The sequence below is a fragment of the Zerene cesonia genome, chromosome 16, assembly GCF_012273895.1.
Source record: "Zerene cesonia ecotype Mississippi chromosome 16, Zerene_cesonia_1.1, whole genome shotgun sequence".
NCBI lineage: Eukaryota > Metazoa > Arthropoda > Insecta > Lepidoptera > Pieridae > Zerene > Zerene cesonia.
Window position 1 is genome coordinate 3,730,273 of NC_052117.1, and position 16,627 is coordinate 3,746,899.

General features: G+C 31.3%; 2 protein-coding genes across 2 annotated transcripts in view; both read right to left on the reverse strand.

The window, feature by feature from the left end:
* LOC119833055 (putative odorant receptor 85d) overlaps positions 1–1,518 on the reverse strand; it is a 4,100-nt gene extending 2,582 nt beyond the window's left edge. The window contains exons 1-3 of the mRNA XM_038356926.1: positions 1,257–1,518; positions 987–1,136; positions 353–466 (exon numbers count right to left, since the gene is read on the reverse strand). Coding sequence (XP_038212854.1) covers positions 353–466; positions 987–1,136; positions 1,257–1,518 — 526 coding nt within the window. The remainder of the gene's footprint in view (positions 1–352; positions 467–986; positions 1,137–1,256) is intronic.
* Positions 1,519–2,359: 841 nt separating this feature from the next.
* Positions 2,360–5,820, reverse strand: LOC119832954 (proteasome subunit alpha type-3). Its single transcript, XM_038356786.1, has 5 exons — positions 5,661–5,820; positions 5,217–5,423; positions 4,738–4,986; positions 3,741–3,853; positions 2,360–2,569 (listed from the first exon to the last, which is right to left on the reverse strand). The coding sequence occupies exons 1-5, from the start codon at positions 5,679–5,681 to the stop codon at positions 2,392–2,394; spliced, it is 768 nt and encodes a 255-aa protein (XP_038212714.1). The 5' UTR covers positions 5,682–5,820; the 3' UTR covers positions 2,360–2,391.
* Between the last annotated feature and the right edge of the window lie 10,807 nt (positions 5,821–16,627).

Below are 16,627 nucleotides of genomic sequence, written 5' to 3' on the forward strand. Positions count from 1 at the left end.
TACACTTCCACCTGTAATAATTAATATTTTTTATAACAACGCCATCTCGGTACAAACTAAATTATAGTTGTAAGTAATTTCACTGGTTCATAGAAACTAGATAATTATGAAACTAAACTATTTTAAGGCGCATTGACTAGAAAAATATAACGATGATTACAAAATAATTTTCCCTTCGTAAGGATTGAACCCAGGGAAAGTTCTGACGCAAATAACTACTAAAGAACCCTATCCACATTATGCATAAGAAATTGGCTGAAAGCTACCAGAATAAAATACTTACACACGAAAGAGATATACACGTAAGCGACAATATAAGCAAAAAACGATGGCAAAAAGAAAAAGAAATAACTATCCAATGGAAAGCGGTAGATGGTTTCCCCTTCCACTGCGTACGAGTATGCAGTCACACTGAGCGGCACCACTAAATAGAACGATAAGGCTACGTAGCCGCATATGTAGAAAACTGAAATAAAACACGAATTAGTTAAAAAAAAATAAAGAATTACAGTTATATACATATTAGTTTTTAATCAGCGTTCTCAGAAATAAAGGGATTCTTGACGACTGTATTTTATAAAATACCACGGGTTTTGTTGTCATCTTGATGATATTGTAAAATCTGTAGTGGTACCTCTCCTCAGGGACGTCAAAGACCTTATTGTGAAAATAATCATTTTTAATTTTTTGTAGGTAAATAATTAATTTTTTTTTGTATTATTATTATGGTAACATTTGGAAAGATCGACATTCTACAATCTACGTCACGTGACTGGAAATTCATTATTTTATAATTTTTTCTGAGAATTTACTATGGAAAATCTATGTTAAAGCAATTATTATTAAGTTAGGTAATTTACTATACACAATAATATCCGAGTTAGAAGAATGGTGAATATCATGTAATTTATTTTATGAATGTTAATGATAATGTCTGCACTTATCATAAACTTAACAAAAGAAGCAATGAAATTATTAATGTTTACATCGTTGGAAAATCCGCAGACGAGAGGTCCAGATATTGAGAATTTTGAATTTCTCATCGTCATAATCTGTTGGCCATAGTTCAGCTATCTCAAGAATAATATCTCGTATGCCATTTCGTTTCGCTGCGATTATGCTGATTTTAACAATATCTGAAAATTGTAATTTGTTCAAAATCATGTGAATTGTTCTAAGTTAAATAAACAAAGTTGCTACCATTTATTCAAAATTCAACAGAGCAGCGTAACAGCTTACTCATAGATTAATCCTACCTTGAGAGGCCATCAAAGTTCCGGGTATTGCATTTATAATATCCAAGACGCTAGCACCTTTAGTATTTGCCAAAAATATATACAAAAATTGTCCGAAAACAGTCGACACGAGCATAATATAAAATATAATTAGCGTCCCAAATCTCTTCAGAAAATGGGACCGAGATTCATCGAAAATATCAATACCGATAAACTTAACATATTTAATGTGTCGAGAAAATGTTTCTATGAAATTTTTTGGGAGTTGGTCGAGATTCGACATAGCAGTTCTGTCAAATAACGCACACAAAATAAGAATGATACTTTAATATTTTTATGTACTTATATTCTAATGTGATGACGGCTAAATTACTAGATGAAGTGAGGCATTTGTAAGTTAACGTTATTTATAAAGAATATTTGATTTTTATAGTATTTAAGTCTTCGAATAAGGGCACTTTTATATTTTTCAATGCCTTTACCGTGGTTGTATGTTGACTAAAATTCAGCAAATCGCGGGACAATGTTTTTTGTCAATTGAAAAATCTTATGAATAGAAATTATGTATTATATTATTATATAGGGATTTGAATGTTAAATGTTATAATGCATAATATACTAAGTAGATATTTTTAGTGGAGCTGAAAACTAAACATTGTGTATAAAATAATCCTTGCTAGAATTCAAACCTGCGAGTGTGTTCGTCTTTCTGTCACGTTGCAACGGATCGATTTAACGGTATGATTTTTGTGTTAGGAGGCTAGTCAGTGACATGATTACACGCTATTTCTGACTGTGGTGAAACCTCTCTCCCATGGGAATTTCTTTCGACCACGCAGATGAAGCAGAGGACAGAAATTAAATTTTGTATTAAAACAAAAATCAGATCTCAACAAGACAGTGTATTATAATAAAGTTTTATGGTCACCCTTGTACAAGGTAAGAAAATGATTACGCTGTATGCATTGCATATTATAAGACGCTAATAAGGCCTCATTATGTATTTTATGTTATGAATAAAATATAACTTAATCACTGCCAATTACATTCTTATATCCTACACGAAAAATATGACATACATTAGTTTAATAAATTAGCTGAGAAATAAAATAAAAAACCAAAAATACAATTAATAAAAATTTATTATCTAATACATTCACATTTCACCATCATCAGAATCCTCGATATCTGCCAGAGCTTGTTTCGCTTGATTTTCAGCTTCCGAGGCAACTTCCTTTGGCACCATCTGGTGACGGCCCTTCGTGTCCTTCGACACCCACGATAGCTCCAACTCGAATTGTTTGTCTTTTAGTTCATCGTGCACGAGGTAAATGCTGAAAATTATGATACTTTGATGAAAAATTGATCTTATCAAAAACAGTTATTGGAGGACATGAAAATGCGCGTACATTTCATTAATAAGAAAAAACTTTTTTAAGAGCAATAATGAATGCAAATGCAATAATATAATAACGTAACAATTCTTTTTTGAAAGAAATAGTCAGAATAAAATAAATTATTATCAATAAAAAAATATATATTATCTACATACAACGAAACAACTAAGGAGTATATCAGAGGGATAGCACGTTAAATTTAAAGAATGAAATACTAAACATTTTCCTTCTATCTATATAATATAAAATTATCACAAGTTCCCTTGAAAAATCTCCTTATAATATTTAAATATCGGTTCTCTCATCCCGTTTCGAATTAACGAAAGTCGAATGTATGTATGTTAAGATGTATAATATGAGAGAGGACACTTTTATAAATTTCAAATACGCATTTTTTACAAGTTTGCGCCATATTTTCAAAAATAAGGTGGACACTCATACAATATTATGTCAGAGTATACTAACTACTATATTTCTCATCTTTAAAATATTAATGTTGTTGCAAGTTGAGCATGCTTTGGCAGGAATTGGGAATGCTTGCATAGGGGCAGTACAAAGCCCCCACAAAAAATCATTAACATAAAATGTCTACTAGAAAAAAATTGTTAAAACACTCAACACACATCAAAGCTGTGTAGTATTAAATATGACTCGCATCTTGTATAAATAATTGCAGCGTTTGTTCATTACTGTATACTAAACATAATTATATATTCATTTTCATCGAATATATTATTTTAAGAAGTGGACACTGGACATAAGTCACTCTCACAAACATTAAGTCAGAAATAATCTTAATAAGTACTTTTATCATTGCAAATCAAGTCCTATTAAAAGCAAATGACAATCAATTCAGCTTTATTAAAACAAAAAATGTGCCTGCTATAAATATTTTCGAAAACATTGCAAATGGTCAATTACACTGCAAATAACCTAATATTCTGCTCCATCTTATAATTTTTTTTATAAAAGACAAAACAAGTTACTCGGAAGAGATTTTCTTTCCACAAACATAATACCGAAAAAGAGGTCTGTACTTGATAAGTTTATATATGGTACATTAACTCTTTAACCATTTTCAAAAACAATATGTATGAAACTTCCTTACATTCTCGCAGCTTCCTTCACCAGATCCTTAACTGGAAGATCAGCAAGTTTGAGCTTTTCTATTTCAGTTTTTGCCGCTTGTTTCGCCTTTCCTACTGCACATCCATAATATGACTGAAATATGTAAAGGAATACTCATTATATTTTCTTTAATATTAACATAGCATGCATGATGATTTGTGTTTTATTAATATAATTCTAAGAAGAGTTCATAAAATTGACTGAAATAATCAGTTTTTAGATATTGAAATGCCATATATTTGTAATGGGCTCTGTAGTGCACTTTAAATAGTAGTGTAGTCCATTGTAATTTCGTTTGTAGTTAGTTTTATTGCTAATTGTAATTTCGTATAATAATGCATTGAATCAAGACCTAATATTTTAATAACCATGACAACTTTTGAATAATCTTGAATAATCTGTTAAAATCATTATGATATTGCTCTTGAAGAAAAAAACACACTGTTTTTAGTCGTGATTGGAATACATGCTCTCAATTTATTACTAGGAAATTATCTGGAATTGACTGGACAACAATGCTAGAGCACTCTTTGTGTTGGTGTATATGTTAGAGCTGATAAAGTTTTAAGGATGTATAGAGATGGAGTAAAGAGATACCCAGGTTTTTAACTTAGAAAGCCTTGTTTTTTTTCCAGTAAAATATAGTTATGCCTCACACTCTTACTATAAAGTGGTAATTTTCATCTTTATCTGCTGAATCGATTAATTTCTATTATTTTACAAAAAGAATGCAAGCAACACGATAATTATGAGTGTCTCAAGTCATTTCTCTGTACCAGGGGCTTAACGGCTATGTCTTAAAACAGCTCCAATACCAGCAAGGAAAGAACAAGCTAGATAGGTTGTTTAATGCCAATACTTTTCACACTGGGATTAATCCTACTTTAAGATATCATAGTAACTCCTCTGGCCAATCAGGCGAAGCTGTCAAACAAGTATCTTTTAATACAACAACAATGACTAACAAAAATACTTACAAATGAGACCCCACTAGGTTCTAGCATGTACATCTGTGGTCCATCGTGTTCTGACCAAGTCCCCATAATAACAGAGCACCCATAGGGCCTCACAGCACTGTACAGTGTGTAAGCATGCATGTACATGGACACACGCTCATTTAAGTATTTCAATGGGACTGGGATGCCATATTGAGATCTGTAATTTGATGCCTCGGAACGTGCTGTCTCTACTATCTGTCTGGCATCCGAGATGAGGCCGGATACTGCCTGAAAATGATATAATAAAACTTAATAAAGTGGTTCTAACTCTAAGATTTTTGGTTTGATACGATTAAGCATAATAATTTGTACACCACATAATTGTACACATCATGTTATTTATACAATAAAATATGTAAAATAAACTTCAAGTATTTTAATATGATGCCGCTCATGTCAGCATTATTGATAAGTATTTCATTCTAACATAGTTATACTGACTATCTATAAATACTTACCATGCCGACATGTTCATCAATATGGAAAATTCTCTTATTCGCGCCAGGTTCATACAATTTTGATGTTACCAATTTTTCAACAGCAAATACTACACCATCTTTACCACGCAAACCAATAACTGTTCCCGAATTTTCGACTGCTTTTGCAGCATATTCCACTTGAAAAACTCGGCCATCCGGTGAAAATTGTGAAGCAGACAGATCGTACTGAAATTACAAAGAGACATGATTGAGCAACTTTGAAAATAATAACCTCTTTCAATTAAAGTTTGTTTTCTAAAATTTTTCATATACTATGGTAACAGGTTCTAAATAATGATAATTTTTTTATATTACAAATAGTCTTTTTCTTGAAGTTTTCGAGTATCAGATTTATGGATGTGATGGTACTCAACTTTAGAAATCACTGAAAATAGGCATCTAAGAATAATAACGTTTACTTACTCCTGTTCCTATAGAACTCATGATTGTTTTAATATAATTTTAGTAAGATGTATCAAGTTTTTATACACTTTACAACTATGTATTTTCAAAATTCCAAATCACTTTCGGCAATGATGACAAGCATATCGTTTGACCACAGATTATGGAAAATTGTTGTCAACAACAGATAAAAAATCTACAGTGCCGGTGCTGCCATTATGAATTATTATAAACCATATTATTATTTTACATAAATGAAAAAGCATAATATTTACTTATCACTATAATAAATATTACTATTCATTTGAAATAAAAAATAGGTCTATTATTTTCCGTGTAATATTGAATTTAATAATAACCTCTATCACAATCAATTTACTTTGTACTAAATTTACTATGAACAGTAACATTTTGTTTAATTAAGTAAAAATAATATAATATTACAATTAAGTATTACAGTACACTAGTTTTGAATGCCTAACATATTACAATGAAAAAATATTATTTTTTATTGACAACTTAACTAATATTCTTTAGGTTAGTTTAGTTTAGTTAGTTTTAGTTTAGTTTTCAAATAGTCAGAATATATCAATTTCAATGGGTTCTCATCACAGTTCATTAGCTTTAAATTCAAAAAGAATCATCAAATTCGGTAAACCCAGTCGGAGGTTTAGAGAAAACAAACCTAAAAAAAAGTACAGTGTAATAGAGAACCTTCTCCCTTTAAATACGTTGGCTTGAAAATTTGTAATAATAAGCGATGATGACGATGAGACTGAGAGAGGATTATTATATTACGATAATTTCATTTTACTGATCATTTTTAGTAGTATTTACCATAATATTTATTTATTTAAATGATAATTTATTAATGCTTTTCTTTCATTTTACTTAATGTAGCAATATTCCATAGGTAAAATATTGGTGTAAGAAATATAAGGATTTGCAGTGGTTACTAAATTATTACCTATTCATAGTTAGTAAAAGTAATTACTCGACCGCCTCCTTGGTACAGTGGTTAACGCGTGAGCGTAGAGCCGAGGGGTCCTGGGTTCGATTCCCGGTGGGGACGCAAAAAAAAATGTCTCGGTCTGGCAGGACACAGAAGGCTGATCACCTACTCGTCCCTAAAGAAAATCGATCAGTGAAACGGATGTACATCATCTGCCCCATACCCCACTAGGGGACGCAGGACTTCACTTTAAAAGTAATTAAATTGCGTATCACATATGACATTGTTGAACCAGGAATTCCAGATATAGTTTAATAGGTCCATTCTGTATAATATCATATGGGTTGAAAACATCGTTGATATATGCAGCAAGCAGATTACCATGTCAAAAGAATTTACGGCCGCACCCCTGTTTACACATTTTGCCTCCCGCGCCATAAACGCCGAAAAACCAGCGAGAACTTTATTATCGCAAGATCCACACAACACTCAAGGGTCTGTGAATACCTACAGTCTATATAAAAACATAAAGAAATAAATCTTCTTAATGCTTAATAAAGCAATGTAGATATACGTACTAATATGTATGTATGTGATTAAAAATCTCAAGGTGTGGGTACGTATTTATTTAAAAATTTCTAAATAGACGTATTTTGATATCATTCATAGGTATTATTTATGTTATTTTGTTAACACGAATGTTAGAAATTTTATAAGCACATATTTTACAACCTAGATTAACATTGCACTTGGTATTTTTGGGTTAAACACGAGGGCAGGCCGGAGCGAGGGCACAAAGGAATTCCTTGCATACCCGCTCCCCATACTACCTACCACAGAAAAAATAGATACTACACCGAACGAATGGCCTAGGCACACTTTTTGTGTCTATAGTTTCACTACGTGAAAGGTCATTAAATACATTGTTAATATTTAAAGATAAATATAGGTACTTAACATTTAAAAGCGGTATAGTTTCAAGTTTGTAAGTTTGTGAATTAGGACGTTGTAATCTCAGGATCTACTGCACCAATTTCAAAAATTTTTCACTGTTGGACTTGTAAGTGTTCCTTATATTTTATGTGAAAAAATCTTATATAACTCCAGGGGTCGTGTTTTAGGTTGGATTGTTACCTCCGCAGTGTTCATACGCACTACTTTACGCGACTGCGGAAACACATTCTACAATGATTCTACACTACTGAGTGTTTGTATAGATCCCCGAGGCTACAAGTAAGTACATAAAATAAAAATACACAATTATAATAAAAATGCGGGTACTAATTGACCATTGGGTATTGACTGGGTACAATATTGTACTTAGAAAGGGAAGTAATTTATCATGAGCTGTTTTCTAAATACATGATACACGCATTTAGATCGATACAAAAGCTCATTTTGTTTTATTTTCACTTGAAGAAAACGCCCAAACCCTTTCAAGGGTTCTTGTTTGTTATTTGACTATAGATAGTGTGAACTGTATTGGCGGAGACAATCAATGTGGCTCCGTAATGAATCCTTTGAAATGACGCAATTTCAGAGAATCTCAGTATGTCCTTAATGATAGTTGAAAGTATTCCTTTGAGGAAAAATACCGCAGGTTTAAAATGCAATGTTTTCACATCGAGAAAAATTGGTAGGTAGTGGCTTCAGCAGAATTTCTAACTTTTATCGGAATTAAAGTTTATTACTATAATATTAATTAAGCTTAAAAACAAATTAAATTTAAATAAAACATATTAGGTATTCTATTTATTTTAATTTCTGCGTAGTATGTTCTGTTATATACATTCAAAAAATAATGTATAAATCTTATGAAGCGGAGTCTAGAATAAAGTAACCAAAAATAGAAAGGTACCATAAAATTTGTAGTCAGAATTTCACATACATTTTGGACAAAAGAGGCCACTAAGAATAATCTATGTGTCCTGAAATGCGAAATTTTCTTTTCATTACTCTTTTAGTCTGCTGAGAAACGGGCCAATTTAAGTTTCAAGAATTTAAAATTTTATTTTCACAGCTAAAACACTTTTGCGGAAAAATGTAATTGTGATGAAATAAAACTAGGAAAAATACAGATGAAGTTGTGCTAACTAAATTATTTTGTAGTATTAAAAAAAAAATTGCCTACATCTCACTTGACTTTGATTAAATGGTTTTAAATCATTTTTGACTCTGAATTTTATCGGAATGTCGTTATTGGCATGCAGAAAAAAATATCAAAATCCATATACATTATGTTTTGTTTACTCTTGCTATAAATTTGAAAGCGATGCAATATTAAAATACAGATTTACTCTTAAGCGATCATTAAATAATTATTTTACCTTTTAAAACATAGAACGTATCTAAAAGGATAACTGCGTTTCAATAAGATACACAATATTATAATCTCTGAAAGTACCTTCCTGAAATCTTGGTAAAATGAAAGACATCCTCAATATATTTCATTTTATAACGTGTAGCTACGTATAGCTATACTAGTAGGTAGTCGTAAAGGCGTTTATGGAGAGTTAAACTGAATTAACACGCAGAAAGAAACCTTTAAAAGATTCCTGATCGTGTTCACACACAATTTAACGTCGAATGCAATAAAATATCCATTAATTTTGAAGATGGCCATTTTCTGCTACGCTGAGCATGGAGACGTTTAGATATATTTTAGGGAGATGTTTTCATCGTTGGTTGTATTTTTACTCAATCATTATATTCGCAAAAACTTGTTGAAGAAAGATCATATTAGTTTGGACATAATGTCTGGGGTACAAAGGCTATAGTATATATGAAAAGAGAGTGCGTGAATTTTGCTTTGTTTTTTATTATAAGAGGGAATAGAACACGCTTTTGCATGTATTGGGCTAGTTCTCTCCGGGGAAAACAGTAGTGGTATGTGAATGTTACTATGTTTCATACGAAGAGTTGGAGGCCTGTATTCTTTTACTCTTATATTTATTCCTAACGTCAATCCTTTCTTTATACCCTTTATCCTTTTTATAAACTAGAAATACATTTGTAGAAATTATCTCTGCAAAATCTTTAAGGGTGGTTGGTCGCTATAACGCGACCCACAAGCTTTTTAAACTGTATATATTTTTGTGAATTTGAGAGTCAATTGCTTCTGAAAAAATACATATTTATAAAAGAAACGTAATAAATTTGAAATAGGGAACTTTGTATATTGTTTAACCATAAAGCGATCTACGAGCATTACAAAAATTTATAAGCATTTAGATATTTCAATATGGTATTTTACAGAAGGGAAAGCTTATTAGGAGGTTATGTATAAACCGAATGAAATATAGCGAAAGGCACTCGGAAAGTGTAGCTACTTTTAGGAAAATAATATCTCTGTTTGACAAGGAGTCGCATTTTGCGAATTGCGTCGACAGTGACATAGGCAATAATAGAATGTAATATGTTATTAACAATGGGTATAAACTGTTCAATAGTTAACTTAAAAAAAATATAACTTTTGTTATTGTTCTTTGCTTTTAATTGCTAAAAGTATATATACTTTTTTGTTTTATACCGGTGGCACCTAAATGTTTAAGCTGTGTTGTGACGATACAAAAGTGCTCCGTTAAGAAGTCTAATTGAATAAATAAATGTATAAGTTAGAGTTTGTTTGAGTATATGATGTCTTCCCTATCGTGTCCGCGATGGGGACCGAAGGAAATTGTAGTATGTAGGATAATCCTGAATCAGATGGTCCTGACATTTTATGCGCAAGATGTTTTATATTTTATGCAAAAACGAATACTTGTTAATATGCAGTGTAATTTAAATTTAAATATATAAATCGCCAAATAGGTAAGCGTAAAACTCAAGAACGCAAAGCCAGGGTGGACCATATCTAACGTCCAACTCAACACAGACTTGTGTTTGAGCAGTTAAATATATAGCACTATTCATAATATATGTAATTTGCTTTTGCCCGCGGCTTTGTACGGGTTATAGTTGAAGTTGTTTAATATATATTATTATACTCATAAACTTTCCTCTTGAATCACTTTATCAACTAAAAAAAAGGTGTGTGTGCGATTCACACACGATAGAAGTGAAACTTTAGTAAATCGACAAAGAATGAATAAAATAGTATGTATATTTCTGTCTCATTCTTTTCCGGCTTCATTCTACACATTTTTGTATTTGTGTCTCTTACTTGTCGTTTTTTCCGTTGCTTTAGGTTTTAAATCACAACGATTCTAAAGAAGTTTCACTTCAAAAATCCCCATCAATATCCGTTACTGTTGTAGTTTTAAAGATCTATACATACATAGGGACAGACGCGGGAAGCGAATTCGCTTTATAATATGTATTGATAAAGATAAAGGCATTTGTTTTTGCTTCTCAAATATTATGACGCGTGGATTATAATATCGCTCACACAATTTCCACGAAAATCCAATTTGGATTTTGATAATAAAATGAGCTGGCAGTGTAGATATAACTGTATAATATCGAATAAAGTTCTAGGCTAGCAATAGAACTCGTCTTCATAGTTTCTACACAATAGCCTGTTATCGGTACGGCGCAAGGTTATTAAATAAACAGTGAGTTGTCAGAGCCGTTGCGAGTCTGCGCCCAGTGGGATATGCCTCCGCCCTGTAATACTTTTAGTGTCATAAATCCTGGACGAAATTGAAGTGGTCTTAATAATCATTTACTATCTAAAAACAAAAAATTGAAACCGAAAGAAATATCTATTTCTCAGAAGGAACAACACCTTTGCTTGTATTGACATTGTAATATTATTATTACCTGAAAGCTCTATAAAAAAGAGACTTTTCGTATATCTGTGGGTGAAAACTAATTCTTCATGTTCGCGCCCTACCGTGGCCCGCGCCCTGTGCAAGGATAAATCTGCCCTAATTACGACACTGGGAGCTCGGCGCCCTGCCCTTATTCTATCGCAGTATAACTGCACTAGTGTTTCGTAAATTATTCAAAATCTTAATTGGGTTGAACCCCGAGTAATTGCATGGGTGAAGATTATTTGAATCTAATTTTCTGGAGAGTTTCAAGATAACAGTTTTTGAAGGGAGGATGACTGTTACCTACTAGCAACATAATATTGTAATGTTATTGTAATTCCCTTAGAATTAATTAACTAAAACCAAATTATGTTATCTGTTAAAACAAATGTAAAACTAGTTCAATGATTTAATGATTTGGTAAGTGGAGTACTAGTATACCTACTACAAAAATTCGTGTATATTTCTTGTAATTATGAAACTGGAATATTAAAAACTTGATTTAAGCATAACCCTATAATACGTTCATTCAGACTGAAGAGCGATATGCTGAGCATAGACAATAAAAAATGAAAATATTGAAATCCCGGACCTTCTTAGCTTTATTTGAGCGGAAGGTTGCATTGAACTATGGAGCAATGCTTCAATAGTGGCAAATGAGGCGCACCGCCTCCAGTTTTAAGAAAATTTCTTTAAAGAAGCTTTAATTCAACGTCTTTAGAAAATGCACCCGGATTTACTTTTAATGAGTTTCGAGGGTTCAACTTGGGGTTTACTTTGTAAATGAATGGTGAAGTTAGTCTTTTCTCTTCTGGCCCGCGCTCAGTTTGTATAAGACTGTATATTGTTTGTTTTTAATTTTTGACTACAGTTTGAATACATTTCCTTGTTTATGTTGTCGTGTTTATCAATTTAGAAACTTACAATTAACATACCATTCGTTTTTCTTTTCTAATGTAATCTATGAAAATATGACAAGTAGGTAAGTTTAAGATTCGTTCATGAAGTAGACACACACAGAAGGTGTAAGTATTACACATAAAGAAATTTATACTTTACCGTCACTAACCTATTGGTTTTGATTTGAAAGTTTGTCGTGTCAACAATTTTATGCGTTGACGTATAAAGTTTTTTAAATTCGATTTATTTCCTACGGTATCAAAAACACATTACTCAAGAACATCTTATACTAAAAATATTTAATTAATTTCGTTTTTATCATAGCGAAACACTCTTGCACTTATCCTCGTCCCATATGATCACAAAAAAGGTTCAAAAGCATTTGAAGACAATTTTCGGATTGACAGGAGTCATCACGTTTGACGGGCGTACGTGGGGGCAGGACTTGCTCGTAAATCTTCTTTAAGGATGGGTTTACATGGCGGGACAAATATATGCGTCTGTGTGAAAAAAAAATTGTTCTAATTAAAACGCCAGTCCGTTTGGAGGTCCCAGGTAGATAATAGATATAGATATTAAATTTTTCAAGTTAAGTATCTATTTGCATTTTACTTAAACAATTGCAAAAACTATATTAAAAATATATACATACAAATATTATCGGTGTGATCCTCTTTGATCGATGTTTGAATAAATTTAATGCATTTTTTTATGCTTCATAGTTTACACAATTTTATTTAATTTTCCTCCTGATTATGCAAAATATTTAGAAATTCAATGTTATGCCTCTATAATGTATACCTCTATGAGGGCACACAAGTATCTACTGATTTAGATCGTATGTAGGTCGCAGTTTCTTCATGAGGTTAAGTGTTGACGTTTATGTCAATTGAGTAGGCAGCGTGATGGATGGTGTCCCAGTAATGGTTTCACTTCATCCGTTTAAATTTGAGCGTTTTTTCTTAATATAACGGCGGGAAAAAATGGCGACGAACATCAAATACATGCTAATCCTATAATGCAAGTTAATAATTTTTTCGTTGCTTATAAATTTATTTCTAACTTTTAAGCTTCAGTCAGTACTATCTACCCATCTTACTTTTTATTTCCCATAAATTTTTTGTAAAATCCCAAAGATTAAATTTTATTGTCTTAACTTTAATAAAAAGGCAATAGTGTGCAACATAAAATTGAGAGCTGTCTAGAAAGTTCGATTCCACTGAGGGGTAAAAGTTAGTCTGTCGAAAACAAATATTTATTGTAGTTTCGCAATAGGGGCAGGCAATATATAAAAGCTGGAAATAAAAATCCTTAAGAGGTTATTTAACTATTTCAGACGGTGAATATCAGTTCTTCCAAAAAATTAATAAACAATTGAATTTCATGTCAAACTTTACTCTTATGTGAAGAATAGAATTTGAACATCTTACATGTAAGGGATATAAGACATATATCGTACGATTCCTAGAAATTATAAGTAGACACAATACACCTACATATCGCAAAAACAAAAAAAAATGTAAGTAAATTATCAAATTCACTCTGATCTAAAAATGTATATTGTATAGTATTCCTTGAATTAATTTAAATTAATCTAATTAGATATTACTGTCTCTTTCTTGAAAAATAAACTACCAACAAAACAATAACTTGCGTTCAAATGAATAACATTGCTTTATCACGTACGAATTAATTTGATACTGTATAATCCATTTTCAGGATAACAAAGATTTTATCGAAATTAAAAGTCCGAGTAAAGCAAACAACAATAAATTGTATTAAAATGAAAGCTTTTATTATAATGATATTTTTTTCTGTTTGGTTATAAATTTAGTCGATCTTTAGGAAACAAAACAAAATGCTGCATCTGGTATTGTCCTTATTCAATGTTTATTTATGTAGCATTGCATCAAATGTAACATATAATTATGAAATTTTAATGTGAAGCGTTTAGTTTAACAACACAATGAATAAAGGCTTGTTGAATCCATTTCTGAAAGCCCGAAAATGTTTAAATGAACCTATTATGATTTATAAATAGACTTACTTTATTCAAAAAACTTGAATACTATATGACTGCGGGACCACATGCCTATAGATTTCCTGAGCATTGATAAAAATGTAAGAAAGCTTTTCGGGAACTGAAGCACTCAACATATCGTTATTACAATATGTTATAATATTATAAATGAGAGAAAAAGAAACTAAATAAGTACTAAAGTTATAGTCATTGAACAGCAACCATTCAGATAGTATTTATATTTAATAAAAAAAGTTTTACGACAAATTTCGCTCCTTTAACCTTTCCCCCAGCGGTTGTCTGGTAGAGATCACTGCAAAGTGATAAGGCCGCCGATTGTCCTTGGTAAATGTGATTGTTTCTCCCTAAAAATGTTTTTGTTTGTCATGAAGAATAATGAGTTACATAAATAATAATATATAGTCTTAATTTGTTTACTATCATTATTAATTGGTATAATTGTATTCATATTTAAACTATTGTTATCGTTAGCAAAGTGTCTGTTACATAAGATGTTACATAACAAAATTACGATCGGGTCTAGTGATTAACATTTCTAATGAGCGTAATATGATTTGTGAACGATTTGTATCTTTAATCAAGAATTTAGTCTGAAACTAAATTCGCACACCTATTTTAAATAATTGATGTTATAACTATGTTTTTCATGCAATAGTTAGAACATAGACATCGAAGTGTTTTATTCTCATAAAGTTTTATTTGCATGACGCCTTTCTATCAAAATATTGTATGAATTGTACATCCCTAAAGTACCTATATCATGTTATAATTCACATATTTAATATTTAGCTCCCAAAAATTACCCATACGAAGAAAATATGCATCTATCATGCTTAAATGAAAATAAGACTTTTGGAATGAATTTTAATAATACCATTTTGTTCTAAACGTAATGTCATTGAAATGAAGTTGACTCTTGTAGGTGACGCTTTATTCTTATTCCAGGGGCGTCGCAATCCCAACCCTGGATAGCTAATATTAGTCGTGAACGTAGTGGAACCTCACAAACATGTCCCCAGCCACGTATGTGAGCCTGGTACCTACTTTAATAATTTAAAGGTTCATTTCTAAAAAGTTGTTACCACGAAGATCGGTTTTAGTACTTTTTGTTTCCTGTAAACTTCAGCGGTCTTCCATTAGTGGCGACTCAGCCATGTGCGTTGCGAGAGAAAAGTTAACGGCTAATGCCTAAGTTTCTGTAAAGCTTCAAATACAATTTCTATCTCAGTTGATGTGCTGGTTAACATGGATATTTTGTTATGAAACATTTTTTCTCATTATATTCATAATTAATTTGTTAGATGATAATTGCAGGTATTATGCTGGTATGTTAAATTATGTTGAAAAATGTAAGAAAAATAGTAAACTTTAATAAATGTTTTGTACTTATAACGATTTGAATGATGAGAAAAGGGTTTAATTTGAAATCATGAAAACTTCGAATGACTTGTTCTTATTATGAAATTATCTATTTCGCAGAATATAAACTTCTCTTGACTACTTAAAATACAATATACATTACTACGAAACAATACTTCAATATACAGGTTGGCTGTGACGTTTACGTTGGCCTGTTTATAGCATTTCAAAAGCATTTTTATTTCTTCTGGAGTAAAAATGAGTTGCGTGTTTGTTTCTATCTTGGCTTGTATAGCTACTTTAGCGACGGATGGTCAATATTTTGTTCGTAAATGTTTATTAAAAACTATTCCATTTTTCAATACCTAGTGCAATTTGTTTTTGAACTATTCTGTTAATTTTATAGAACCCATTCATTTGTAAAACTTATTATTAAATTCTTAAAAGATAACAAAGGTCCATGATAACAGGTATACAAAATGTGAATTCAACATAAAACCGTATTTGAACTTATAAATCCGTATACTATCAATAATAAATATAAATTTTATCAGGGCTTCATTCCCCTCCCAACCCGTCCCCGCCCTTTTCCATGAAGAAATTTCCTTTTTTAATATCACATAAAATGAATCTCTACACTGAAGCTGAACTTTTATCCATTATTATACCAAAAGTCTTTTCCACGAATGCGAACCATCGAAGTGAGTGGCAGTCGCAGTTAATACCGTGTTACCGGACCCTAATTTTCAGAGGCAAACCTTGAGGAGTCTATTTTGTTCTCCCATATTCCGTTAATGGTTTGGAATAGAGCATTCGAGCGTGGATTGATATAAATCATCGTTGAATTCAATTTGATAACGTACGCTGCAATTTATTACGACGATTGTGTGTTCTAAATAAAATTTGTAGTTTACATTATTATTTAAAGTTTTATAAAAGTGATGTTTATGATTAATTCAATTTAATTCTATCTGTTACAAGT

What these genes read in the sequence shown, in the direction of transcription:
- LOC119832954 (XM_038356786.1), bottom strand. Translation starts at nt 5,681, where the DNA reads ATGAGTTCTATAGGAACAGGA. An exon ending in TTGATGAACATGTCGGCATG is followed by an intron (nt 4,987 to 5,216) that starts GTAAGTATTTAT and finishes TATCATTTTCAG; the next exon opens with GCAGTATCCGGCCTCATCTC. An exon ending in AACCTAGTGGGGTCTCATTT is followed by an intron (nt 3,854 to 4,737) that starts GTAAGTATTTTT and finishes TACATATTTCAG; the next exon opens with TCATATTATGGATGTGCAGT.